The 27547-nt window shown below is 38.9% G+C and overlaps 1 protein-coding gene across 4 annotated transcripts in view; it reads right to left on the bottom strand.

The window, feature by feature from the left end:
* The window catches only part of SH3PXD2A (SH3 and PX domains 2A), a 266755-nt gene that overhangs the window by 90631 nt on the left and 148577 nt on the right, over positions 1–27547 (bottom strand). For 3 of the 4 annotated variants that reach the window (XM_063434631.1, XM_063434633.1, XM_063434632.1), the window contains exon 6: positions 9469–9497. In XM_063434631.1, coding sequence (XP_063290701.1) covers positions 9469–9497 — 29 coding nt within the window. Of the gene's footprint in view, positions 1–9468; positions 9527–27547 lie in introns of those variants that run through there. The other variant, XM_063434634.1, reaches the window with a different exon arrangement.

The following is a 27547-nucleotide window of genomic DNA, read 5'->3' as shown; positions in this document are numbered from 1 at the left end:
CAGGTTTTATGGTGTTTTCAAAAGTTACAGCGTCAAATATAAGGCTTGTGTTTCATTTTTTTCACATTAAAATTCGCCAGATTGCTTACGTTGCCTTTGTGACCCTATGGTAGCCCAAGAATGAAAATTACCCCTATGATGGCATACCATTTGCAATAGTAGACAACCCAAGGTATTGCAAATGGGGTTTGTCCAGACTTTTTTAGTAGCCACTTAGTCACAAACACTGGCCAAAATTGGAATTTTTTGCATTTTTCACACACAAACAAATACTAACGCTAACTTTGGCCAGTGTTTGTGACCAAATGGCTACTAAAAAAGACTGGACATACCCCATTTGCAATACCTTGGGTTGTCTACTATTGCAAATGGTATGCCATTATGGGTGTAAATTTAATTCCTGGGCTACTATACAGTCCCAAAGGCAACGTAACCAATCTGGCGAATTTCAATTTCAAATGTAACACGCTATATTTGACCCTGTAACTTCCCAAAACACCATAAAACCTGTACATAGGGGGTACTGTTTTACACGTGAGACATCGCTGAATACAAATATGTGTATTGTATTGCAGTAAAAGCAAACAGTATTTTGACATCCACAGTTAAAATGTCACATAGAACTAAAAAAAAATTAAAAAATTCTTTTTTTCTCCCATTTTTTTATATATTTTTTATATTAAATTATGTTCAATACCTAAATATTTGATGTTAAATGAAAGCCCTGTTTCCCCTGAATAAAATGATATATAATAAGGGGGAACATTTAATATGAAAGAGGTGAATTACGGTTGGACAGACATATAGCGCAAATGCCAGGTTTTGTTTACGTTTTGTTCTGTTCACAACTTGTACATTTGGCTGCGGTGTTAAGGGGTTAATATTTTGTCTTCGTAGGGCCCTGGATCAAATTTTGTCCGGGGGCCCAGAAGGCTGTCAGTCCATCCCTGCATATACTGCTCTAACCAGCAAGTAAGGGAAGCAATGTATGACGGAGAGTAGAAGAGGAAAGATGTAGGTTGGGGATTATACACGAACAGCAATGACTTTAGTTCACAAATTACTTGTAAAGTTTAGGCAAAAACAAACCGGTGAAATATCTCCACTTAATCTAAATTGATTGTTTTTATTTTATTTATTTATTGGCCTAAAGTTGAAAGTTATTTGTTAGCTCCTGACAACTCACTTTTTAGTAGATAGCCCAGTGAATGGTTTTCCTTAATTAATGCATACCTAAACCCCAAGGGTTCTCAACAAGTTAAAAGCTCTCGAAAATGGAAAATGAATACCATATGTGTGTTTAAGGTAGTTGCTGTTCTGGCCTTGAAAAACCTTACAGACCTTGTTTTGCTGCAATGTGGCTGATCATGTCTCAGACTGCATGGTGCTATCTAGAAATGATTATATTTGTGTGACTCATCTGTTAATGCAATCAGATCACGTTCATTCCCTTACATGGACAAGTGCTCACCACCAATGTATCCAGAATTGAACTCATTCAGCTTTATGTTACAGCGGAGTAATTGGAAATACATTCTGGGCAAGAAGAAATCACACAGAGCTCTGTGGTTAGAATATGAGACTGCAATTGGCAAAGAGGTAGAAGGATGGAAGAGTTACCGAATGAGTCAGGAGATGGAATGCCAGCTTGTGTATTATTAAATGTAAAAAGCTACAATGGTGAGTATTATATAATAAGTGCTGATATAACCTGCTACAAGGGCTTAGAATGGAGTCCGAAAACCATTACAAGTACATAACACGTGACATGTCAACTGCTCCATTACCATGCATGCATCTACCATGAAAGGTACAAGATAGAAATATTTGAGACTGGAGGACAGACCACGCAGCAGAAATTCCAGGTATAATAAGTCACCAGAATGTAAACTCCATTCTTCAACAGATGGTTTCTATGTATCCATCCATCTCAACCCAGGGACCCGATTGGCCTTGGGTGGAGCACTACTCTACTGCCACGGAATGCTGTAGGAGCCTCTTTGGTGGTGGACCCTTGACAGACATCTACAATGCATAAAGAAGTCCTCCTTTCAACAAAAGGTACAATTAGTCCAAATAGTTTAAATTTATCTGCTCATGTTTTGCATTGATTTTGTATTAGATATATTTTGTAGCCCATGTAATTATAACCGTGCCATCACAGGGAGATTTGAAACATCCTACATGATCTTCCATGACATAACTGCCAAATGTCCCTATTTTGGAGAGACAATCCATTTTGGAACCAAATTCCTCGGTCCCTTTTTTCTGTCCTAATACCACTCTTTTGTAAGAGCTCCATATTGTTGGTGTATCTGAGTGCACAAAAGAGCTCCACAGCAATAATACTCACAGTAATGTGTTTTTAAACAACAATAAATGTATTAAGAAATCAGTCTGTGTTGATAAGATACATTGTTTGTGTTCTAAATGACATGTTGGTTGCATAAATGGTTAATAGTAAGTCACATGGTATTTCTCAGAACAGCCCTGCCCCTGGCCACACCCCTAAAATTAAGGTGTCCCTCTTTGTCCATTTGAAATGTTGGGAGATATGCCTTAAATATCTCCACCATGTTCAAATTGACACCAAAGACAATTTATGTGTGAGAGATACAAAGACCCCATTCCTTCTACCAGGGGGACCCTTAGTAATTTATCAAAGTGCTTGAAAAATTTTTGACACCGAACAAACTACGACCTCTATAGCCGTCTTAAAGAGTGCCTATAATCAAGCTGAGACTGAATTTAAAATGCTTGAAGGCCACCATTCCTTTTATTTGCAGCCTTTTTGGTCAGAAATTCTATTAACTAAACAGTGAGCTATTCAATCGTCTTGCAAATGTTAGGCCAAAATAGAAGAATAGGAAACTAAATGATGCAAGCCATAATTCACTATTCAGAGACCTTTAAAACCTTTTCATGTCTTTAAAATAATAAAAAAACTGTTATGGATAATTCAAAGAAGTGAAACAAAAAAAGTGTTTGATTTGTTTGATTAATTAAAATGCTGCTCTTTTAAAGGGTGACACCATTCATGAAGACTTAAAATGTAAAAACATTTCTGGCCACCTGAAATTTAGCCGAATGTTGGATTGGCTCGGCAGAACTTCGGAACAGAGATTACTATTTGGAAATCTAATCAGTAGAATAATAAAATGGAGCAAAAATGTGCCAATCAGTGTGCTGCAAAATATACAAATAATATAATAGTATGTACATAATTTGCAATACACTGACAGAAGCATTTTCGTGCCACTTGATTCACATCAACATTTAGTGTCTTTTAACTAGCCATCAATCATCAATTTTTCCCCCCGATCATTCATCTATTTTTTTGGAATCATGGACAGAATCATGCCCCCGAACTGAACATGTTCAGCATTGCGCAGTTCAGTCAGTCCGTGATTCGGTTACATTTCGTCTCAGAGTTCGGGAATTCTGACCAACACACGATCTGCCCAAATTCAGCTGAACCGCAGTTCGACTGGAAACAAATCTCCAAGTCTACTGGCCATGAACATGTGCAGTCTATTATTATTGTCTGGAGACAAACCAGAAAGACATTACATGTGGTGTATTTCCAATAAATAATTATGTTAACATCTTCAATATATAATTTTTTTTTTAAAAGGCAATTCACTTTTATTTTAATTACAGTACGCAAACATAGAAACATAGAATGTGACGGCAGATGAGAACCATTCGGCCCATCTAGTCTGCCCAATTTTTGGAAATACTTTTATTAACACCTGGCTTTATCTTGTATCCTTATGCTTATCCCACTCATAAATATTTTAACATATTATTTGGCATACTATCTTGCTTTACCGACTGTCTTTCAATTCTTCAAACAGCTTTCAGACAAATATAAGAAATCTACTTTAATTATCACACTCATGAGAAATTGTAAATAATCTGCTGGTAGGTTTGGGACACGGATTTCCAGAATGCAAAAAGACTATAAAAAAACATGTCTGTGGGCATAAAGCCACATACATTAAAGATAATTATTTGGCTAAAATCAAACACCAATATTTCAAAAGACTACGTAGGCCTGCAAGCATGCCACATGCAGAATTGCTTAACTCATGTATTGTCATGAATAAAGGTACAGGTCAAACTACGATACAGCTTATATAAGATAATTGGAAGTTGTACGGCATGCACACAATGTATACACCAAATGAGATTGGTCAGGGGAAGTAAAGAGTCCTCTTGTGATGTGACAGAGTAGGAAGATTTTTGCAAATTGTTGCATCAATATTAAATATTTGGTTTGCAAAGCCATTAATATGGCATGGTAGTTCTACTACAGCGGGAGAGTTAATTTGCAGTGTTGATAATGGAAAATAGGGATGAGTCTGTTTTGGGATGATATATGTAGCCTCAAATTGTTTGCATGTTCCCTTGCTTCAGTTCTACCACGTGACACAGAATATTGTACAATAAAATCCTTCACAAACGTCTATCGCATGAAGTCACCAGCAACTACCAAAATATAAAAACAAGTCTCATCAATGAGGCTCATTGTGTCATCAGCCTTCTGTATCGCTTCACTCTACAATGGCAAAATGAACGTATAAAAATAAAAAGCTGACATAATAATAATCTAATAAAATAAGTTTATTTTAAAAGGATTTTCCTGTGAATCTGAGTAAGTGGTGATACATTGTGGCAGCATTACAACAAAATCCCTTTATGAACTTCAAGGGGATCCTTGTTTTAAATTCATTCAGATATCCTATCCTAGCAAATCATAAGATTACTACAACTGAGAAATGGAAGAAAAAGGGGCACTATTTATAATTTTATTTTCTTGGCTCCATAACGGAATTAAAGGGGCACTCCCATCGCTAACAGGGTAATTCATGAACGTGAGAATTATTGATAATATAAAGTGAATTTTTAATGTAAGGCCATGTGCATATGTTACACTCTTCCTTAAACGCATCACGTTGCCGGGCACAGAACCCCTTCCAGTTCTAATCTATCTATTTAAAAACAAATCGAAATGGCGCCTATGGCAGACAAATCGATTTGTCAATGTATTTAAGGAAGTGTGCAATGAGCGCACATGGTTAGGCCAAAGTAGGAAAACTAGAGACATTGCTCATTTGGAAATATTTCCATTGCTATTGTAGCTTTAAATTTAAAATTTGATTTGAACATTAAATGCAGGAACTTAACAGTTCTATAAGGTTTTATTATATTTCATTTTTCTCAATATATTTAAACGCATTAACAATACATTGCATGTATAACAATAAATGCATGTTATGTTTAGGCCGGGGATATAACGTAGATGGCCCACGTTTTGACCATTATAGAACGATATATGATATACACTGAACAAAATTATAAATGCAATACTTTTGTTTTTGCCCCCATTTTGGTTTTTCTTTTTGCCCTCCATCCGCCTGTGAGGTGGGTAGATTATCTCGGCAAAGGAGAAGTGCTCACTGACACAGATTTAGACAGATTTGTGAACAATATTTGAAAGAAATAGGCCTTTTGTGTGCATAGAAAAAGTATTAGATCTTTGAGTTCAGCTCATGAAAAATGGGGGCAAAAACAAAAGTGTTGCGTTTATAATTTTGTTCAGTGTATAAATAAGGAATGGCTAAACCAAGGTCGATCTAAAGCTTAGAATGTCTCAGACAACACACACAAAAAAAACAAATAAACAGGAAATTGCCTACCAGTCCTATAAGCAATGTGAATAAGCATGAGTGCATAAATTGTTAGATGTAGAAAATGAATGTGTCACTCTATATATGGATTACTAATTTAACTAGCGATAATAAGTGCTTCTTTATTTGGGCAGGGATGGGAGTTTCATATTGTTAAATGACAACGTTTTACGCAGTACCTCAGAAAGCAACAGACTGCAGTACATTAAGATGGGAAGTACGAGGTCAGAAGAACTTACAGCACCATCTAGAACAGGCAGAGGGAGATTAATCTAGAACAGGTAAGGGGAGGTCAATCTAGAACAGGTAAGGGGAGGTCAATCTAGAACAGGTAAGGGGAGGTCAATCTAGAACAGGTAAGGGGAGGTCAATCTAGAACAGGTAAGGGGAGGTCAATCTAGAACAGGTAAGGGGAGGTCAATCTAGAACAGGTAAGGGGAGGTCAATCTAGAACAGGTAAGGGGAGGTCAATCTAGAACATGTAGGGGAGGTCAATCTAGATCAGGTAGGGGAAATGAATCTAGATCAGGTAGTGGAGGTGAATCTAGATTAGGTAGTGGGAGGTGAATCTAGATTAGGTAGGGGGAGGTGAATCTAGATTAGGTAGGGGGAGGTGAATCTAGATCAGGTAGGGGGAGGGGACTCTAGATCAGGTAGGGGGGAGGTGAATCTAGATCAGGTAGGGGAAATGAATCTAGATCAGATAGATGTTAGATGTAGAAAATGAATGTGTCACTCTATATATGGATTACTAATTTAACTAGCGATAATAAGTGCTTCTTTATTTGGGCAGGGATGGGAGTTTCATATTGTTAAATGACAACGTTTTACGCAGTACCTCAGAAAGCAACAGACTGCAGTACATTAAGCTGGAAAGTACGAGGTCAGAAGAACTTACAGCACCATCTAGAACAGGCAGAGGGAGATTAATCTAGATCAGGTAAGGGGAGGTCAATCTAGAACAGGTAAGGGGAGGTCAATCTAGAACAGGTAAGGGGAGGTCAATCTAGAACAGGTAAGGGGAGGTCAATCTAGAACATGTAAGGGGAGGTCAATCTAGAACAGGTAAGGGGAGGTCAATCTAGAACAGGTAAGGGGAGGTCAATCTAGAACAGGTAAGGGGAGGTCAATCTAGAACAGGTAAGGGGAGGTCAATCTAGAACAGGTAAGGGGAGGTCAATCTAGAACAGGTAAGGGGAGGTCAATCTAGAACAGGTAAGGGGAGGTCAATCTAGAACAGGTAAGGGGAGGTCAATCTAGAACAGGTAGGGGAGGTCAATCTAGAACAGGTAGGGGAAATGAATCTAGATCAGGTAGTGGGAGGTGAATCTAGATCAGGTAGGGGGAGGGGACTCTAGATCAGGTAAAGGGAGGTGAATCTAGATCAGGTAAAGGGAGGTGAATCTAGATCAGATAGTGGGAGATGAATCTAGATCAGATAGTGGGAGATGAATCTAGATCAGGTAGGGGGAGATGAATCTAGATTAGGTAGAGGAGATGAATCTAGAACAGATAGAGGAGATTAAGTCTATTCTTAGCTTTACACTTGCGAAACACAGTAATCTACTGCAATCCTTTTATTCTGTATCCAGACATTAGACTGAACAAGCAATGCTGTTCAATAACAAAATATGTTGTGCATATCATCCAACATTTCAAACGGACAAAGAAGGACACTTTAATGTTAAGGGTGTAAATGGGGGTTTCATCAGGGGCGGGGCTGTTCCAAGTAATTTTAGGTGACTTGCTAGCAAAAATTCATGCAACTAAAATGTAATTTAGAACTAGCACAATGTATCTTATTTACACGGACTGATTTGTAAACACATTTATTGTAGTTTATAGACACATTACTGTGAGTATTGTGGCTGTGGAGCTCTGTTATACACAGATACACACCAACAATATGGAACTCCTAGAAAAGAAGGATTTTAGGATAGAAAAGGGGGACAGAGGGATTTGGGCTCAAACTAGGGACTGTTCCTCCGAAATAAGGACATTTGGGTGGTATGGCTAATTATATATGTTGCACTGACAGATTTAGCATTTATTATCCATGTAGGTGTGTATGTTATGATTGTTGTACGTGTTATGAGTTCCACATGCGAGCTGTATTCTATATTGCCTTGTTAGATTTAGGGATGCATCTAGCTACTGTATCGGTTATGGGTACCATATGGGATGTATATCATATGGTTGTAGGCTGGGTGAGTGCCAATTGTATTTAAATCTTTCTTATTAGTTACCATACACTCACACACATTTAAATAAGTGATTAGTGATGTTTTGGTACATTGTGATTCCAAAATAGTTGCTCTCCCTCCACAACCCAGATGTAATTTGTCAAGTCCTTCTCCAACAGCTGCCTTTTATTTCTCAATGTATTTTGTACTATTTGAGCTCTGTGTCCGGAGTCTAGAAAACGACAAGATACTTGTGATAGTTCCGTGTGGAGTTAACATTATGGATCAGAGAGGACTAACTCACTACAAAGCCAGTATAGCCAAATTTAAAAAGTCCCTGCCCATTAATGATTGACAAGTTATTAGAATACAAATACCCAAGTGAGGCTGATCCCCATTATAAGAGAAACTTTTCTGCTCTTCCAAAAACAATTGGCCATATTTATCAAGGTGTAACAAGCATTAAATGTTGACCTTAGAAATCATAAGAATGTGCCCCCAGAAACGCTCTGATTTCCCTCTGCTAAAACCAGCAACATCTTAAAATATTGACAAATGTGAGCGGGCACTTAACTCAAATCAATCAGGACCACAATCTTCTTAATTAACGAATACAGCTATGAACCCGGATGACCGCACAGCCCCCTATATAATGCACTTAGTACATAAGAGATCAATAACATATTTTACACCAGAGACAAGTCATTCATCTGGCTAAATTGCTATAAATGTCATGGTCACCCCCATAGATAGATTTAGGAAGGAACAGAAAGGGAAAAAAAAGGGAAGTGATTTGGGACCAAGAGCTCAAGAGGCATAAGAACGTAACGAATATTGTGGTTGATTAAATGTAAGTATTTAATATTAAAACATAATAAACTGAAACGGTGCATTACACAATCCCACTGCCAAAAATTAACACTTTCAATCCAAACTACAGCGCTGCTAGCAATGCAGTCACTGAAAGGGATAAAATTATGTTTTTACAGATTTAGAGCTTACACTATGGCAGTGAGAACAAGACAGCTCTATGGATGGATGCTGCATACAAGTCACTATTGTACTATTACCGATAAATGAGAGACAGTCACTTTTAGTAAATCTTCCGTAAACTGCATGTTAAGCTAAATCTCAAATGAAATGGGGTACACATTAAAAAAAATAATAAAAATAAATATTGGAAAATAGCAAATTCTTTTAACCCCATGTCCACCAAAAGATAAAAAGGGATTGCCCAAGGCAATACAGGTACACGCATGCAATACATTACTAACCATCAAAGAAAGGTTTGTGTTTTCTGAAAAGATAGAATTGTAATGAAGGGTTGGTGAGATATGGCCTTACGTAACAATATGCAAAAAATTGATAGTGTTAGGAAAAGTGAATAGCTGATACATGAAGAGTCTGCATTGACCAGATCTTTAACTGCAAGAAGAGGAAGAAGCCCACATGCAGTAGCTGCCAGTTCCAGGATTAACACAGGCTCAGCGTATACATTATACAGATAGAGCAATGCATGCAGCTCTCAGCCCCCGGCATGTGGATGCAGAATATGTAGGGGGGAAACAGCATAAAATGAATGATTCCCTTACCTGATTTCCTCTTAAATGCTCCATAATCCCTAAAAAAGAAACAGCAGCAGATAGACATGGTTAGTCAAAAGGTTATTGGCGGACAGGCAAAAGCAAGTGCCCCACCCATACAATTAATGGTCCCCTCTGTTCCTCTCTGTGGTTTAGCTGGGGAGGAGAAACGGAGTCTGAGAATTGACAGGACCAGTTCAGCATCCCAGCACTCCGAACAGCTGCTGCTATTACTGCAACAGATCTATGGGCTAGTGTGTCATATAACCTGATGGCCAACCAAAGCATTCCTCATTGGGTTCCCCCCGGGTGGTGTTTTTTGTTTTTTTTTCACAGTGAGGAACAGACTATTACAAGAAAAACAATTTAAAAAATAATAATACATTAATTACACTGTTACAAACCTTTATTATTTTAGCCAGATTTCAAAATAAATAAGGGACAGGCAACCTCGTGTTATTCTGAGATAAACAGCTTTTAGAGCACCTCCCAACGCTTCAAATGGCATGAGAGGGTCACGTTCATTTTAGGAGGTGTGACTGGGGGTGCAACCAGGGGCGAGGCTATTCTAGGACATTTTAGGTGACTGCCTGACCTACTGACAACTATTTATGCAATGGAAAATCATTTAGAACAAAAGCAAAGTATCTTATTTACACAGACTGCTTTCTAAACACATTTATCACATCACATCTCTCTGTTATACAATGAAAAACACCAAATAAGCTGAAGTTCCCAGAAAGGAAGGAAAAGAGAAAAGGGGCTGAGAGTTTTGAATAACATAAGGACTGTCCTATCACAATAGGTACACATGGTAGCTATAGACAATGTAAGCTGCAGCAGTAACATGTTAAACACATCTGTGTTTTGTATTTTTCCTAACTGAAGGTACCTCTAGCAAGCTGATGAACCCACATAAACAGTGGCGAGAGTACTCACACTGCATTTGTTAAATTCTGTATATAAATGTAACATCTCTCGACAGAAAAGTAAATTATGATTCGCTCTAGTTATATACAGATATTATTAGGTGAGTGTCCCATTAATATCTTGGTAACTGGGAGTGTCAGTGGGAAAATGTGACATGTGAAAAATCGGTTCTAACAACCGCATCATTTTCACATTTAGCTGTATGAAATAATCAAGCATAAATATAAACCTATAATAAATGGGTCAACGAAGTAATTAGTCTAATATTAGTTTATTACGTGAAATCTTCTTTTTAAAAGAACGCTTCAAGCACCACAACCACTACTAAGTGCTGGTGCAAGGAGTACCCTTGCCCCCTACCTGGGTAAGTAGTCCAACTGCAACCGGTTTCATAACTTATCTGGGTTCCACCAGGTACCTGCTAGTAGCTTCCATTTGCTTCATTCAGCTAAACAATGCACCATTAAAAAAAATTAAAAAAAATGGTTTGACTTCTTGCCACGGGAGAATGCCAGGGTACTCCTGGCACCATAACCACAACAGTGCACTCTAGGGATTTTGGTTCCTGGGGTGTTACTTTATGATGGGATATTCTTTTTTACACTTTTCTTCTCTTAGTAAACCTAGGCCTAAAATATTCCTTAACTCACAGCTTGAAAACAGAAATCGATAACGGCAGATCTTCTGGATCTAGCTGGAGTGTCAAAGCTTAACCACCACCGGAAAGAGGATGAGTTCAATATTTTGGGCAGCCTTCATAGCGTGCCCAAAATAGGCCATCATTCAATGCCAGCTCGAGCATTATGGGCAGCAGATATGGTACAATTCAAGTTCCCCATTACACAAAAAACTATTGTCTTTGATAAAAAAGTATTCTTAACTTATTAAAAATATTACAGAAAATGAAGGTACTTTCTTTGATAGGACAATACAGAAATATGTTCTTGTAAAATAGGGAAAATAAAAGTGTTTTACGGAAATTATAGAGACAAAAGAAACAACAAATAAACTTGCTTGTAAATCTACCAATCAACTTCCCTTCACAGTATGGAAAAGTGCACAGTCTAAAAGCGCTGCCCTTAAATATTACAAGAAAACACAAATGAAACTGGCGTCTGGGAGACTGATGGTTTAATCCTCGCACTGACAAGACTGTGAGCAGGCATTATACAGAGCGTGTGGGAGGACAATAAGAGTGTTTTATGCTCACGTTTATTGGAGTCTTTAACCCAGGACACAAATAACCAGCCCACTGTTCAGACCTGATCTCTACAGCCATCCAATAAAAAAAGGGTTTAAATACTTTGGGTATTTTTTTTTTGATTTTTTTTAAGAGGCTCCTAAAAACTCACAGAGAGAGGGTAATAATTATTAACTAATCAGCAAGATTCCAACTCACTAATAACATTTAGACCAAAATTAGGCAGGCTGGAAATTAAAAAAATATCCAACTCGGCAAAGTCAGACAATGTTGTGTCACTTGGCTATTTAAAGGAACACTATATTTATAGGTATACAAACGTGCACTCCTGACACTACAGTGTTAAAGGACCACTCTAGGCACCCAGACCACTTCAGCTTAATGAAGAGGTCTTGGTGCCAGGTCCAGCGAGGGTTAACCCATTTTTTTTTTATAAACATAGCAGTTTTAGAGAAACTGCTATGTTTATAAATGGGTTAATCCAGCCCTCAAATCCTCTAGTGGCTGTCTCACTGACAGCTGCTAGAGGCGCTTGCGTGATTCTCACTGTGAAAATCACAGTGAGAGCACGCAAGCGTCCATAGGAAAGCATTGATAATGAGACCAGCTGAATGCGCGCGCAGTTCTTGCCGCGCGTGCGCATTCAGCCGAATGGGAGGATCGGAGGAGGATAGCTCCCCGCCCCGGCACTGGAGAAAGGTAAATTTTTAAACCCCTTTCCTCTCCCCAGAGCCCAGAGCCAATTCAATGAGGCTATTGCGCACGGACGGCAAAACACCACACTGCGCCAATCAGCATCTCCTCATAGAGATGCAGTGAATCAATATATCTCTATGAGGAAAGGTCAGGACCTCCGTGCAAACAAGCCCGGACTGGCCATCAGGATGGCCATGGACCCAGGCCGACAGGGGAGATCAGTGTATCTCCCCTGCCGGCCCATGCAGATCCAGCGCTATCAGAGCACCGGCCCTGCTGTGTGCCTTCATGGGCTGGTGGGGAGACCAACTATCTCCCCACCGGCCCACAGGCACGGAGATGCGGCCGGGGGAGACAGGGAGAGAGGACCCGGTGGATCTCTATCTTGCAGCTCCGCCGGGTTCCTCTCGAGAGGTTGGAGCGTTGCCGTGGTTACTATGGCAATGCTCCGATGTCGCAAGAGTGAACTCTACCCCAGGAACTACAGGATAGAGTTCACTCCACACTGGACCACCAGGGATTTCCCACCTGACTTTTTTTCACGCAAGAGCTCTTCAGCAGGGCTCTGCGGATTGAACCAACCTGTTCACTTTGAGAGGAGAGATCTTCTCAGTGGGCCGCTGTGGTTCAAAAATGCCCAGGCCAAATTTTTTCCCCAGTCCGGCCCTGCGTGCAGAGTGTGGAGATGATGAGCGTCAGTGCTGCACACTCTACTGGCCGTCTGACCGCCACTGGAGGTTTCCCTAAATAGTAATGTAAACACTGCCTTTTTAGTGAAAATGCAGTGTTTACATTAAAATGCCTGCAGGGACCTACTATACATATCAGAACAACTACTTGTTTTTGGTGACTACAGTGCTTTCAGTAAAATGTGGCTGTTAAAAGAACTCTAAAGCATTTGGAATACAAACTTCTATTCCTAACTCTTTAGTGTCCCTGTCCCTAGGTGTATTCAAGCCCTCTCCATGTTTCCCTCAAAAATAAAGAGCATTAAACATTTTAGTTACCTTTTTCAAACACTGAGGCTTCTTCAGCGCTGCTCACCTCTCTGCTTCCCACAATGTCACGAAGGAGGTAATATTTCCTCCATGATTGTCTAATCCAATATACCTCATAGAGGAACATTGGTATCTTTTGCAAGCCCTCCCCTTCTAACCCCGCCCAAACTTTCTATGGCTGTCCAATCACAGACTTCCCAATGCAGTTCAATGAAAAGTGTTTGCAAGGAAGGTGCCCTGGGCAATTGCTGCCTCTTGAGTTTAGCTTCACTGAGCTACCAAACCAGGAAGTGACAGAACTAGTTGTCTGATTGACAGCCGGGGGGGGGGGGGGGGGGGGTAGAGCTTTAACAAGGTTATAACATTTATAAAAGTGTTTATTTCCATTGAAGCCTACACTTTAAAAAAAAATAAAAACAGAGGGTACACCCTTCACACATAAAGCACTTCAGCAAACTAAACGGTGTGTGGAGTGGTCCTTTTAGCAAACATGTTCAGATTTCAATTCACTGCAGTCTGGTTTAGTCTTGTAGCTGTTATGGGTGTCCATTTATCTATAATCTTACATTTAATTCTATTTCAGAAATCCAACTTCAAGACCTCATGTACTCATCTTGACACTGGTAAAGAAAAATATACTCTAACACAACCCCCTCTGTAAAAGAAAATATTATTTAAAAAAACATGGATTTTTCTATCAATGCTATGTAGAATACCCTAACCTTTTCATTTTAGGGTCAGATCATTTATAAATGATGTACTTGTCTTATCAAAGTATTTGTTCTGCAAACACAGGCAGGGATCAAAATTAAACTCTGGGTCAGCCTTATTCATGTTGGAATAATAGCAACAGTTTGAAAAAGAATTCTTCAAATCAAAGTCATAAACATTAGACCCCCAACCAATACAAGCAATACCCTACAGGCACCCTTTCAGTGACCACCTCCGTAAAGAATGTCAGATTATTCAAAAACGGATGAGGGACAGGGGAGTAGAATTATTCTGGTATTTGATGAGCAAAGAAAACGGAATACATGGTAGCGTTGTATTAATGTTTTATTTTGCTTAGATCAAATATGGGAAACTTTAAGCTGCAGATGTGACACGATATATATTTGCTCACAGTATGCCCCCTCTGTTCAAATACATACTTTGTTCATAACTGGAAACAGCCAGACAACTGGGATTCAGACTTGGGAATAGTGAAATAATATTTCGCCACATGTGATATACACAGAATATCCATCCATTCATGCCCAGCTGTAACATAGGTACAAAGCTGCCTTAGAGGTTTCAGTGCCGGATGGCTGGACAGTCTTGATTTGCATGTGACACAGAGATGACATATCCATAGGCACAGAGCAAGTCTTTAACCCCTTAGGGACCAGTGATATGATCCCATCATGGCAATCTTGTCTTTGAAGATGGAATGGCCCACTCATTTATAGGACTGTATAGGGCGGACGTTGTTCAAGAGGCAGGGTATTTCACACCTCTTGAACAGGGACCAGACTGTGAGGACAGCATGAAATGACAACTGGTCCGTAACAGGTTAATAGGACAGCAATCGCATTCCACGGGAGAAATACAAGTTAAAAATAAAAAAAATAAAAAAGAATTCTGTTTGGACGGCTTGGCCTCAATAGACATGTGCATACTATTGATTGTCAATGACAATAAATAAAAAGACCCAACTATCATACATCTGTCACTGTATTTAAGATTTCGAAAACAAACAGGACATCCGTCTGATCATCAAATTAGAGTAACTCTGTTCCTGGAGAGAAAGGGTGAACTGGGATATTAAATAGCACATCTGTTTTGACTTTTTCCTGTTTATGCTTTCTCTAACCAAAAAAAAAAAAAAAAAAAGGGTCTTTTGAACCATTCCTAGTCCTAAGGCTGTTCTTAGTCTGGCACATCCGCTAAAATGCACATAGCTGTGCTTTAATTTGCAACGCTTGTATTTACTGTTGGATACTAGTAAAATACCAACACATTCCATGGGGCTCTATACGGCCAGCTGACCGTAAAACCCCATCTACCCCAATGTTATGTAATGATCTATATACCTTTGTTAATCTTTTTTTTGTGTGTGTGTGATGGTCTGTTCTCATTTAATTTGTTCATCTCACATTAATCAACATTTAACATCCAAGCTGCCCATCGGTCCAGCCAGGTTACATATTAAAGGGACCCTAGAGTCACCAAAACAACTACAGCCTAATGTATTTATTCTGGTGAGTATAGCCAGTCCCTGTAGGCTTTTTGAAGTAAACACAAAAAACAATACAGTGTTTACATTACAACCTAGGGATAACTCCACTGGCCACTCCTCAGATGGCTGCTAGAGATGCTTCCTTCATATTGTGCAGCACTGACGTTCAGCGCCTCCGCAGCTGTACTTTCCCCCATAGAGATGCATTGCTTCACTGCATATATGAGGAGATACTGATTGGCCAGCGTGGCATTTGGCTCTCGCCCTCATCCCCTTGGCTGAGATAATCAGAATTGACTATCTTGGCAAATTGAATTCTTTATTATGGGAAAGCATTGGATTGGCTTAGATAATCAATTCTGATTATCTCAGCCAAGGAGGCAGATTGGAGGTAGCGCAAGCGACAGCAGATTGAAATAAAGCTGAGTTTTTAGGCTATTTAAGGGGGCAGGAAGGGGGAGAGGGGGCGGCCACCTAGGTAGTGTTTTTAACACTACAGATTCAGGAATACATGTTTGTATTCCTGCCCCTATAGTGTCCCTTTAAGTTGGAGGAGCTGAAATAGAGACATTGCTATATTTCCTCCACACACTAGCAAAGACAGAAAAGGCCAGATCTTGCAAGAATGATTGGCACAAAGCCAGGAATTAGGTAAACATAACAGGGAAGATTTCAACGTTTAATTTTCTTTCTGGACCTCACACACATATTAAATAAAAGGGATAAGTCAATGCAATATTAAAAATCCTGGGTAGTAACCGTACTTATAAACCCGGATTAAAGTTCAGCATTGAACAACAGTTTTAAAATGGCAAAACAGATTTGGAGGCCCAACGTTACAGCATATGTTGCCGCTTTAAAAGTACACACATAACAGTTTTTATTAAAATTGAGCAGGCAATATTTTTCTACAGAGCAGATTTGGAGAACTTGCCACCTCAACTGTTCATTGGACTACAATGCCCATGATCCACCAATGCCTGCGATTATAGTTTTAAAACAGCCTGATAGCATAGATTTCCCTTTAAGTGATCTATTAAGCACCTAAAGCAATATGCATTTATTACAGACTATTATAAAAATGGACACAGGACGGCATACCTTACTTAACCATGTCTATAATTCATCTCCTGATGTCTGGCTGTTATGAAAATTCTCCTGTGTGCAATTTTATGCCTCCAAGCCTAAATGTACAAAGCATGCTGTGATATACTGTACTTTACAATGGCAATGTATAGGGTTGCAAAAGACTGAATATTATGCTTATTCAATGAATTCCTTTGAATCACTTTTCAGCTTTGAAGACAGATCTGTTCAACAGAGCAAAAACAGGCATCCCTGCCTCTAAACCAGAGGAGGCACACTCCTGGAGTCCTGGTGGGATGAAACTATAAAAGGATTCACGCAAAGGATGTCTGATCCTTGCGAGACTTGTAAGCAGACTCTAATCCTGTGTCGCTACACTCTGTGACGCACCGCACTACCAGACATCATACTGCTCTGAATGCATTTTCATGAGTTACGTTACTGCCTCATACAAATACATCTAAATAAATGAAATTAGGAAGAAGAGGTTTCCTTTTTTTCCTCTCAGTAAAGTAATGATTGTATAGCAGAGAGTTGATCTGTAAAAGTTGGTTCATGTAGGATAGCTATACAAAGATAGCAACGTATTAATTGGTCGCTATCATCTGTTTATTGCAAATGACACCAGAAAAGGTTATCTTACCCGAGTGACAAGCGTGATCCGAACACAGTGCGCAGAGAAGAAGGTCTACAGATACGTACTAAGAGACAGTAATTGACAAGTCATATAAAACAGAGCTCCCATAACCTAATTATATCCAAAAAGTAATTACATTTGAGATAAAAGGAGATGGTATGATGTATTTACAAACCGCCGCAATGAGCAATCGTTAATAATTGTGTCTATTTCTCTAAACAGGAATTAATTTCTAATTAATCAGAACTTTTTTTCCTGTAGATTTAAACTTGGTTTGTTGCAACCACCCATTGTAGAGCATTGTAACATATTTTGATGCTTTGGAAAATATGAAATTCTGGCCCCACTGCCAGACGCCAGTCCACATAAGATACCATCCAAAAGTGTCAGATTTGGTGGGAAAATCCTGAAGTTGGGTTCCTGTACTGCTGTTCCAATGCATGTCATCACATTGCAAATTAAATTCAAATTATAACCTTAATGGCAGAGTAGTAACTAGAGTTGCGCATTTGGTTTTATATTAAAGTGGAATTTGTCTTCATTTAGGACAATCGGTGATTCGTCTGAAATCCTGAACTCCGAAACGATATATGGACGAACCTCAAAACAAATTAAACGGAGAGTGGATTAAACAGTTGTTTTGTGATTTAAAGTTTCATCTGTGACTTAAAAATAAAATAAAATTAATAAAAACAATGATTGATGATAAAAAAAAAATAAAAAAAAAGAGAGACATGATTATGACGGCTAGGAGACAGCCACTAAAAGTAGATTTTATTCACAGATCAAGTGACCAATAGTGGGGAAAAAAGGAGCGGTAGAAAAATAATGAAAAAAAATAAATAAATCTATATATTATACATTTAATATATAAATATAGATTTCATTTCCTGAGCCTCCTTTTCCTCTGTATTGGTTACTTCGCCTCACTTGATTCTTATGCCTTTTTGGGGTGTCCAGGAACGATAGCATGATGAAATTTATCTGAACCAAAACCTCACATGGAAGAAAGTCGAATTGCTTAAAACAATTTTTCTCCACGTCTCGGACTAACCACATTTTTCCAGTAGTAACTTTGTATAGACTGCAATAGCAGGACATAGGTAGACAGACACATCATATTTCTGCTCACTTTACAATTAAGTTTCATTATTCCTTTAAGAGGTTTAGATCATAAAAGAGTTTATAGTGGCTTCTAAACGATGTATTGAGTTTCCATATAAGAGTAACACTTATGTGAAAAGAAGGATTGCCCTAAGCACATGCACAATACATCAGGAAACATGTAAAAAAAAATTAAAAAAAAGTGTGGTGATTGGCAAAATGTCAGAGCACAGTTGGTAAGCCAACCACAGTACTCCTAGAACTGCACATAGATAGATTTGGAGAATAATTAAGTCTTGCCTGGGCCGGTACCTGTGTTATTAGCTAAAATTTTCCATAAAAAAATAAAAATAAAAATAGGGAGGAAAAAGTACTTTACCTTAATGAATTTGCCAGAAATTGTAAAAATAACGTGTTAATTTAAAGAAATTACTTGTTTAGTGCGTGGATTAAATCATGGAAAGTAGACATTCCATCTATAGTATATGATGTTGATGCCTCTGTGTGTGCTAATTCACACCTAACTAACTCTCGAAATCTGTCGCATTGAGCTCCCCTCGTCACTAACACTTGGATAAAGCCCCATCTTCAAGCCATGCTCAGAGAAATACAAGTGATTTGGAGATTTCCATAATGCTTGCGAAGTCCTAACATACAATCTGTATTGCAGGGTTCCTGATAATTGTGACTGCAGTGATTTAGAATTCTCCGGTTCCCAGATAATTCCATTTCTCCTATGTGTCAATGTAGGAGTGGCCATCATAAAGTCCCGTTTGGTTGGAACACCCTTTATCAAACCAAACACTCAGGGTTGCAATCAGGGGAAACAGGCATTACTCCAGTTAAAGGTCCACTCAAGCTGGTGGACCTCAATGGTCAAGTTGGGGAGATATCTTGCCAACAGGACTGCATTGAAGGTATCCTGTAGAGTGGGTCCCTTACTCAGAGTGTATCTGTGTGCGTGGCAGTGCAGATCTGTGTATAGGTCAGTGGGTATATGTGTATGTATGGTGATGTATGTGTGTCTGTGAGAATGTGTCTTGGTCTGTGCATGTATGGGGACATGTCTCTTTGTGAGTACGTGAGAGAGCTTATGTACATAAGACTGGGAGAGTATGACTAGCAGGTCCCAGCTACTGATTTTGTAAGGGGCACCAAAATTTCTGACGGCAACACTGCAAACACAATACATAACATGCACTAAACGATCGCAGAGTGTGGTATTGAGATAACCAAAGAACGGCAAGCCATCAAGATTGGCTAGCTGCATGGTCTTAGGTCGGATAAGCTGGATCAATGTATACTTGCAAAGTCTATACTTTTGCCTTTGGAACAATTTTTTTGTACAGTAAAAATTCCTATATGATCTCTACAGCTAACAAAACAGCCGTAGCGGCTGCTCATTTCAGTGCAGTCAGTGACTCAAGCAAATGCTCTACAATTAAAGAAAGAAGATTCGGTAACCTCCCTTAACCACATAACCGGTTATAAAATTCAAATCTGAAAAACAGAATATGGTTACTCTACACCCACATTTCAGAAAGCTGGTCATTTCTGATTTTGTACCCAAGCCAACTACATACAAACATAGAGGTCTATAATAATATATTCTGATACATTATATCCCATATTGATTTATTTACACGCATTGAACCTGTAACTATAAGTTTTACCAAATGCATAAAAAATACGAATCACAGTTATAGAGCTATGGTGTCGACATAACAACAAAATGGAATTTTGGGGAAGCAGGTATCTAATGTACTTTATATGTGCATGTCATTCCATAACTCCTCATGTGCACCCGTACCTTAGGCACGCATATTTTTGTATCATGGGAACCCGTATCATGTGTACTCATATTACTGCAACCGGAAACATGTCCATTTCATCAGGGCCACCAAGGTGTATTTTGGGGGCCAATATTGTCTGGGTATATCCTCAATAGAACATAGAAAATAACCAACTTGTGCATTAATATCCTTCCTATCAGTATACCACACGCATGTTGAAGGGATATTCCATGTTGAATACATACCGATGACATACACCGATATTGAACCACTAGTACAACTTGGATGTGGATCCCACATTTTGTGTATTAGACTTGACACATGTCCATGGTTGTACATTCAAGACAAACAAATCACCTTGCATTTAAATGTATTGAATTGATGGCTACTTTGTATGATTCACCATGATATTGTAGCATGATATGTGGAACTACTAGTAGGGTCTGCATGCAAATTCCACACATTCTGTGTTTCCACATGCCAAATTTGCCTTTGTACCATTAAAAGCCCATATCATCGAACGCGGATGTGAATCTGATTGTCTAATTCTTTTGCCAAAGCTTCTTCAGCACAATTTTTCTGGAAAAATAAAATGAGCAGCCAAAGTCTCTTCCAATGTTGGATCTATAGATGATGTACATGACGACCGTCTAACAAGACACAGATGCATCAGATAATCTTTTCATCACTATATATTTCACATTGCACCAAATCCCAGTATCCTTCTACTTTAAGGCTACACAGCAACTTTGTGCCTGTAGAGCTGCTAATTAAAATGAAATGGAACTCTTAATATTGGAATAGCATTACGGCAGTATAAAATAGTGCCAAGCAGATCATTTTCCAGTACCATTTACTAAATTGATAACATGATTTATAGAGTTTCGAGAGAAAGATGACTCTAAAACACTCTGCCAGAAGGATCATTACAATTGAAACCAAATAGTTGGCCTGGAAGTGTGCGACACAGAGAATCATAGGAGATCCGCCAAGTATTATTAAATATAATACAATCTAAATATAGAAATATATAAATAAAATACCATTTGCAGAAACACTTCCAGCTTATTTTCTGTTTTTTTGGAAAATCATGGCTCTTCTGCAATGATTACTTCCACATATTGAGCTGGAGGTTTTAACGTTTCTCGGACTAGAGCAACAATCATGCTGGCTGTGCATAGTAGGAGTTACATAGGTTGAAAAGAGACTTGTGTCCATCAAGTTCAGCCTTCCGCACATCTGTTTTTTTGTTTTTGATCCAAAAGAAGGCAAAAAAACCCAGTTTGAAACACTTCCAATTTTGCAACAAACGAGAAAAAAAAAAAACTTCTTGCCCTCAAATGGCAGTCGGATTTATCCTTGAATCAAGAAGCTGTTACTCTACAGTTGAAATCTTATATCATTGAATATAATGTTTTTGCAAGTATGCATCTAGTTGCTGTTTAAACATCTGTATGGACTCTGATAAAACCACTTCTTCAGGCAGAGAATTCCACATCCTTTTTATTCTTACAGAAAAAAAAACACTTTTTTTTGCCTTAGACTAAATCTTCTCTTTTCCAGTCTAAACGCATGACCTAGTGTAGTCAAGTTTTTGAATAGATTTCCACACAATGGTTTGTATTGTCCCCGAATATATTTGTATAATGTTATCATATCCCCTCTGAGGCGACTTTTTTCTAAACTAAAGAGTTTTAAATTTGTTAACCTTTCTTTATAGCTAAAATGCTCCATTCCTTTTATTAATTGTGTAGCCCACCTCTGCACTCTTTTCTGTGCCATCATATCCTTTTTTAGAACAGGTGCCCAAAATTGCACATCACATTCAAGATGTGGTCTTACCAGTGATTTATAAAGAGGCAAGAGTTGATTCTGGTTAGATAAATATTAAGCAAAACTGTTTAAGGCAGGACACAAATTAATTTTATTTGGATATACAGAATGGGAACACCTTAAAAACATTAAATGTACCAGAAATATAAAACTCACTTTTTAATCTCAGATTTTATTTCTAGACAAATAAAATACTGTCAATTAATTTAAGGCTTCAGTGACTGCTGTAATGATTACATGATTACAGTTAAGAGTGATTGTGAAAGTAAATTCAAATTTAGAATAGTTGAATTATCAGTAGAATTATCTTATTGAAATTAAATAGAAAATAGAAAAATAGAATGTGACGGCAGATAAGAACGATTCGGCCCATCTAGTCTGCCCAATTTTCTAAATACTTGAATTAGTCCCTGGCCTTATCTTATAGTTAGGATAGCCTTATGCCTATCCCACGCATGCTTAAACTCCTTTACTGTGTTAACCTCTACCACTTCAGCTGGAAGGCTATTCCATGCATCCACTACCCTCTCAGTAAAGTAATACTTCCTGATATTATTTTTAAACCTTTGTCCCTCTAATTTAAGACTATGTCCTCTTGTTGTGATAGTTTTTCTTCTTTTAAATATAGTCTCCTCCTTTACTGTGTTGATTCCCTTTATGTATTTAAATGTTTGTATCATATCCCCCCTGTCTCGTCTTTCCTCCAAGCTATATATGTTAAGATCCTTTAACCTTTCCTGGTAAGTTTTATCCTGCAATCCATGAACCAGTTTAGTAGCCCTTCTCTGAACTCTCTCTAATGTATCAATATCCTTCTGAAGATACGGTCTCCAGTACTGCGTACAATACTCCAAGTGAGGTCTCACCAGTGTTCTGTACAATGGCATGAGCACTTCCCTCTTTCTACTGCTAATGCCTCTCCCTATACAACCAAGCATTCTGCTAGCATTTCCTGCTGCTCTATTACATTGTCAGCCTACCTTTAAGTCATCAGAAATAGGCACCCCTAAATCCCTTTCCTCAGATGTTGAGGTTAGGACTGTATCAAATATTCTGTACTCTGCCCTTGGGTTTTTACGTCCAAGATGCATTATCTTGCACTTATCCACATTAAATGTCAGTTGCCACAACTCTGACCATTTTTCTAGTTTACCTATATCATTAGCATTTTGGCTTATCCCTCCTGGAATATCAACCCTGTTACATATCTTAGTATCATCAGCAAAAAGACATACCTTACCATCAAGACCTTCTGCAATATCACTAATAAAAATATTAAAGAGAATGGGTCCAAGTACAGATCCCTGAGGTACCCCACTGGTGACAAGCCCAAGCTTTGAATATACTCCATTGACTACAACCCTCTGTTGCCCATCACTCAGCCACTGCCTTACCCATTCAACAATATTGGAATACAAACTTAAATATTGCAGTTTATTGATAAGCCTTCTATGTGCAACAGTGTCAAAATCCTTACTGAAATCTAGGTAAGCAATGTCTACTGCACCACCCTGATCTATAATTTTAGTTACCCAATCAAAAAAATCAATAAGATTAGTTTGGCATGATCTCCCTGAAGTAAATCCATGTTGTCTCTGATCTTGAAATCCATGTGTTTTTAGATGTTCAACAATCCTATCCTTTAACATGGTTTCCTTCACTTTCCCAACTACTGAAGTAAGGCTTACTGGCCTATAGTTGCCCGACTCCTCCCTATTACCTTTCTTGTGAATGGGCACAACATTCGCCAACTTCCAATCTTCTGGGACTACTCCTGTTATCAATGATTGGTTAAATAAATCTGTTAATGGTTTTGCTAGTATACCACTAAGCTCTTTTATTAGCTTTGGGTGTATTCCATCAGGTCCCATTGACTTATTTGTCTTTACTTTTGAGAGTTGAAATAAAACCTCTTCCTCTGTAAACTCACGTGTAATAAATGACTCATTTATCCTTTTTTTAAACTGAGGTCCCTTTCCTTCATTTTCATCTGTAAATACCGAACAAAAATAGTCATTGAGGCAGTCAGCTAGACCTTTATCCTCTTCTACATACCTTCCTTCTTTTGCTTTTAATCTAACTAATCCTTGTTTTACTTTTCTTTTCTCATTTATGTATCTAAAAAAAAAAAAAAAGTTTTGTCCCCCTTTTTTACTGACTGTGCTATTTCCACTTCTGTGTGTGATTTGGAAGCTCTTATAACTTGCTTAGCCTCTTTCTGCCTAATCTTATAGATCATTCGGTCTTCCTCACTCTGGTTTTTTTAATAATTACTAAATGCTAACTTTTAGTTTTTTACTATTTTGACCACATCTGCGGAGTACCACGGTGGTTTCTTGAATTTTTTGCTTTTACTGACAAGCCTAATGCAATTTTCTGTTGCCTTCAGTAGTGCAACTTTTAAATAATCCAATTTTTCTTGGACTCCATTTAAATTGCTCCAGTCTGATAATGACTCCTTTACACATATTCTAAGTTTAGAAAAGTCTAAAACTTTTGTTTTTGTGTGGTGTGACTCAGTCACTGTTCTTATAATAAACCACACTGATGATCACTGGATCCTAAACTTTCACCTACAGTAATATCGGATACCAAATCTCCATTTGTTAACACTAAATCTAGCATGGCCTCTTTACGAGTTGGCTCCTCAACGACTTGTTTTAGAGACAATCCCAGTAGGGAGTTTAGAATATGTGTGCTCCTGGCACAAGCAGCTATTTTTGTTTTCCAATTCACATCAGGAAGATTAAAGTCACCCATGATGATAACTTCCCCCTTCATTGTCCTTTTAGCTATTTCTTCAACTAGTAGATTATCTAACTCTTCAATTAGTCCTGGGGGCCTATAAATCACACCTACACAACTATCACACTGTGTGATTACCAAATTCTAACGTAACCCAAACGGACTCTATGTTCGCCTCACTAACTTTTATTAGGCTAGATTTTATGCTATCGCTCACATACAGGGCCACCCTCCCCCTTTCCTGCCTTCCCTGTCTTTTCTATATAAAGAGTACCCTGGTATTGCTATGTCTCAGTCATTTTTTTCATTATACCATGTCTCAGTAACAGCGACTAAATCTACACTACCAGTTGCCATTATTGCCACAAGTTCATGGATCTTATTCCCTAAACTGCGAGCATTTGTAGACATGACTCTAAGCTTATCCTTTTTTAACACACTTGCTACAGGCACCTTATTGATGAAATGATCTAATCTCGCTAAATGTCTTAATTTAATTTAAAATTAATTTAATTTAAAATTAATATTTTACCACTTAGGAAGGAGGTCTGTCAACTTTTGGTATGGGCGGGTGGGGGATAGACCTACTAAGGTTGGTCCTACTCACCTAAAGAATCACTATAGTCACCCAGACCACTATATCTCAAAGGGGAACTGTCGAAGCAATATGGGTAATTCCGAACCAGAAGTCCTCAATTGCTTGAAAGATGCTAACATATAATTAAGGCGACATCGATTAAATTAAGATAAAAGACAGACTGTGGCGTGGCAGTGTTAAGCACAATGTACTTTCAACGGGGACTATATGAAGACCTCTCCCTTTAAGAATCTTATGACCGATGTTTGGAGATGGGCGGAGCTTATTAGCCGTGCCAGAGATGAAGAAGAAATGGCTGCGTTTAAACAGAGCAGAAGTACGTCACCGGAAAAGTACGCACCACCATCTTGGAAACCCGGAAGTACAGAACACAGAGACATATCCACTGAACACGCCACCATCTTATTAGTGGTGGCGAGTTGCTTCCGGTTATGGCCATATTTGGGCATAAAATTACCCTGTTAGCTGCTACACCCGTGATCCTATACCTATAAGGAGGATATATATAGGTGTGCTAGCTGAAGGTAAGACATATTTCACCTGAGGAAGACCATAGAAGGTCGAAACGCGTTGTGCCTGCTGCTACATTGTATTTTATTTTGTTATTTTATATAGCTGAATAAATTCCTGTTTGAATTAATTCATCCGGTTCCTGAGTTTCTGAAAATATCTGCAAACCAGAGAACCTCTAGGACAAGATGCAGTATATCCCATTAGTGGATGAAATGCCTCTATAGTCCAGAGTCCAACTTATTTGGCTCTGGAAATTGTGAGTTTACCTTTCGTTTTTTACCACATTATATATTTGTTACAACAGTACACACTATGCTGTATTTATATCTATTATATACAGGGTCCACAGTTAAGAATTATTACTGCCAATAGGACCTACATACTTACATTTGACAAAAGGTAAAAAATAATTACTGAGTCTGCGCGCTATCACCTTTTTTATTTTATCGTTGTTTCTATATATAGTGGACAGAGTGACTATACACTGAGGTGATTAAAAGCTGCACCGTTTTTTTTTTTTTTTTTTAAGTCTAGCACCCTTTTCGCCTTCTGTTGTTTGCTGTTTATCGATTAAATTGCCTACTCTTCTGACATTTTAAGGGCTGTGTAATCTAAACTAATCTCTCTCGACATTATCTACATTTCTGTACATGATAATTTACTCCCATTTTCGTTAATTGACTGCACACACGGTTTGTAGTTCTCTTTTCTTCTAGAACCAAATAACATTTTTCAGCAACCAAACATGAAAATACACCTTGAGTTTGCGAAGCAGAAACCAACCAGTCATGAAAGTATGGAACATCAGGAATTGCTTGGCTAGTTGCTGGGTAAAGCTGACCAAGGGGTCGTAAAGCACGGTATACTTGTCTCAAAGTCTGCATTGACGATTATAAGAACAGGGGCGGACTGACAGGTCGGGCAGATCGGTCATGGACCGAGGGCCCGAGTCAGTCAGGGGGCCCGGCAGCACAGTCATGCTTCTGCTGTGGAGATCAAAGATCTCCACAGCAGAAGTAAGTTATGCAAAATGCTGTAAGAAGGTTGCAGGGGCCCATAATGACTCCAAGGGCCCCTGCAACCCATCAATCCCCCCACTCCACTCCGTGAGAGACCTGGCAGCATTATACCTGCTCTCACTGCCAGGTCTCTCTCTCCCTGCTCCGTGCTCAGTGTGAGGATGGGAGGCGGGGCAGGAAGTGACATCACAACCCCTGCTTCCCTCTCACACGGAGCACACTGACAGCGTGGATGGAGGAGAGTGAGAAGAGGATCCTGGCCTCCAGAGTGCTGTTTGATGAAGATGGAGGGAGAAAAACATCACATTGTACAGGTAAGCAGGCCCATACACACACTGCCCCTCCCCTCCCCCCCCCATATACACACACTGCCCCCCCATATACACACACTGCCCCCCCATATACACACACTGCCCCCCATATACACACACTGCCCCCCATATACACACACTGCCCCCCCATATACACACACTGCCCCCCCATATACACACACTGCCCCCCCATATACACACACTGCCCCCCATATACACACTGCCCCTCATATACACACTGCCCCCATATACACACTGCCTACCCATATACACATACACTGCCCACCCATATACATAGACTGCACCCCCATATACACACACTGCCCCCCATATACACATACACTGCCCACCCCACACATACACTGCCCACCCCACACATACACTGCCCACCCCACACATACACTGC

Source organism: Pelobates fuscus, chromosome 10 (genome assembly GCF_036172605.1).
Source record: "Pelobates fuscus isolate aPelFus1 chromosome 10, aPelFus1.pri, whole genome shotgun sequence".
In the NCBI taxonomy this organism is placed as follows: Eukaryota; Metazoa; Chordata; class Amphibia; order Anura; family Pelobatidae; genus Pelobates; species Pelobates fuscus.
The sequence above is the reverse complement of the archived record's forward strand: the minus strand, read 5'-3'. Positions and strand labels throughout refer to the sequence as shown.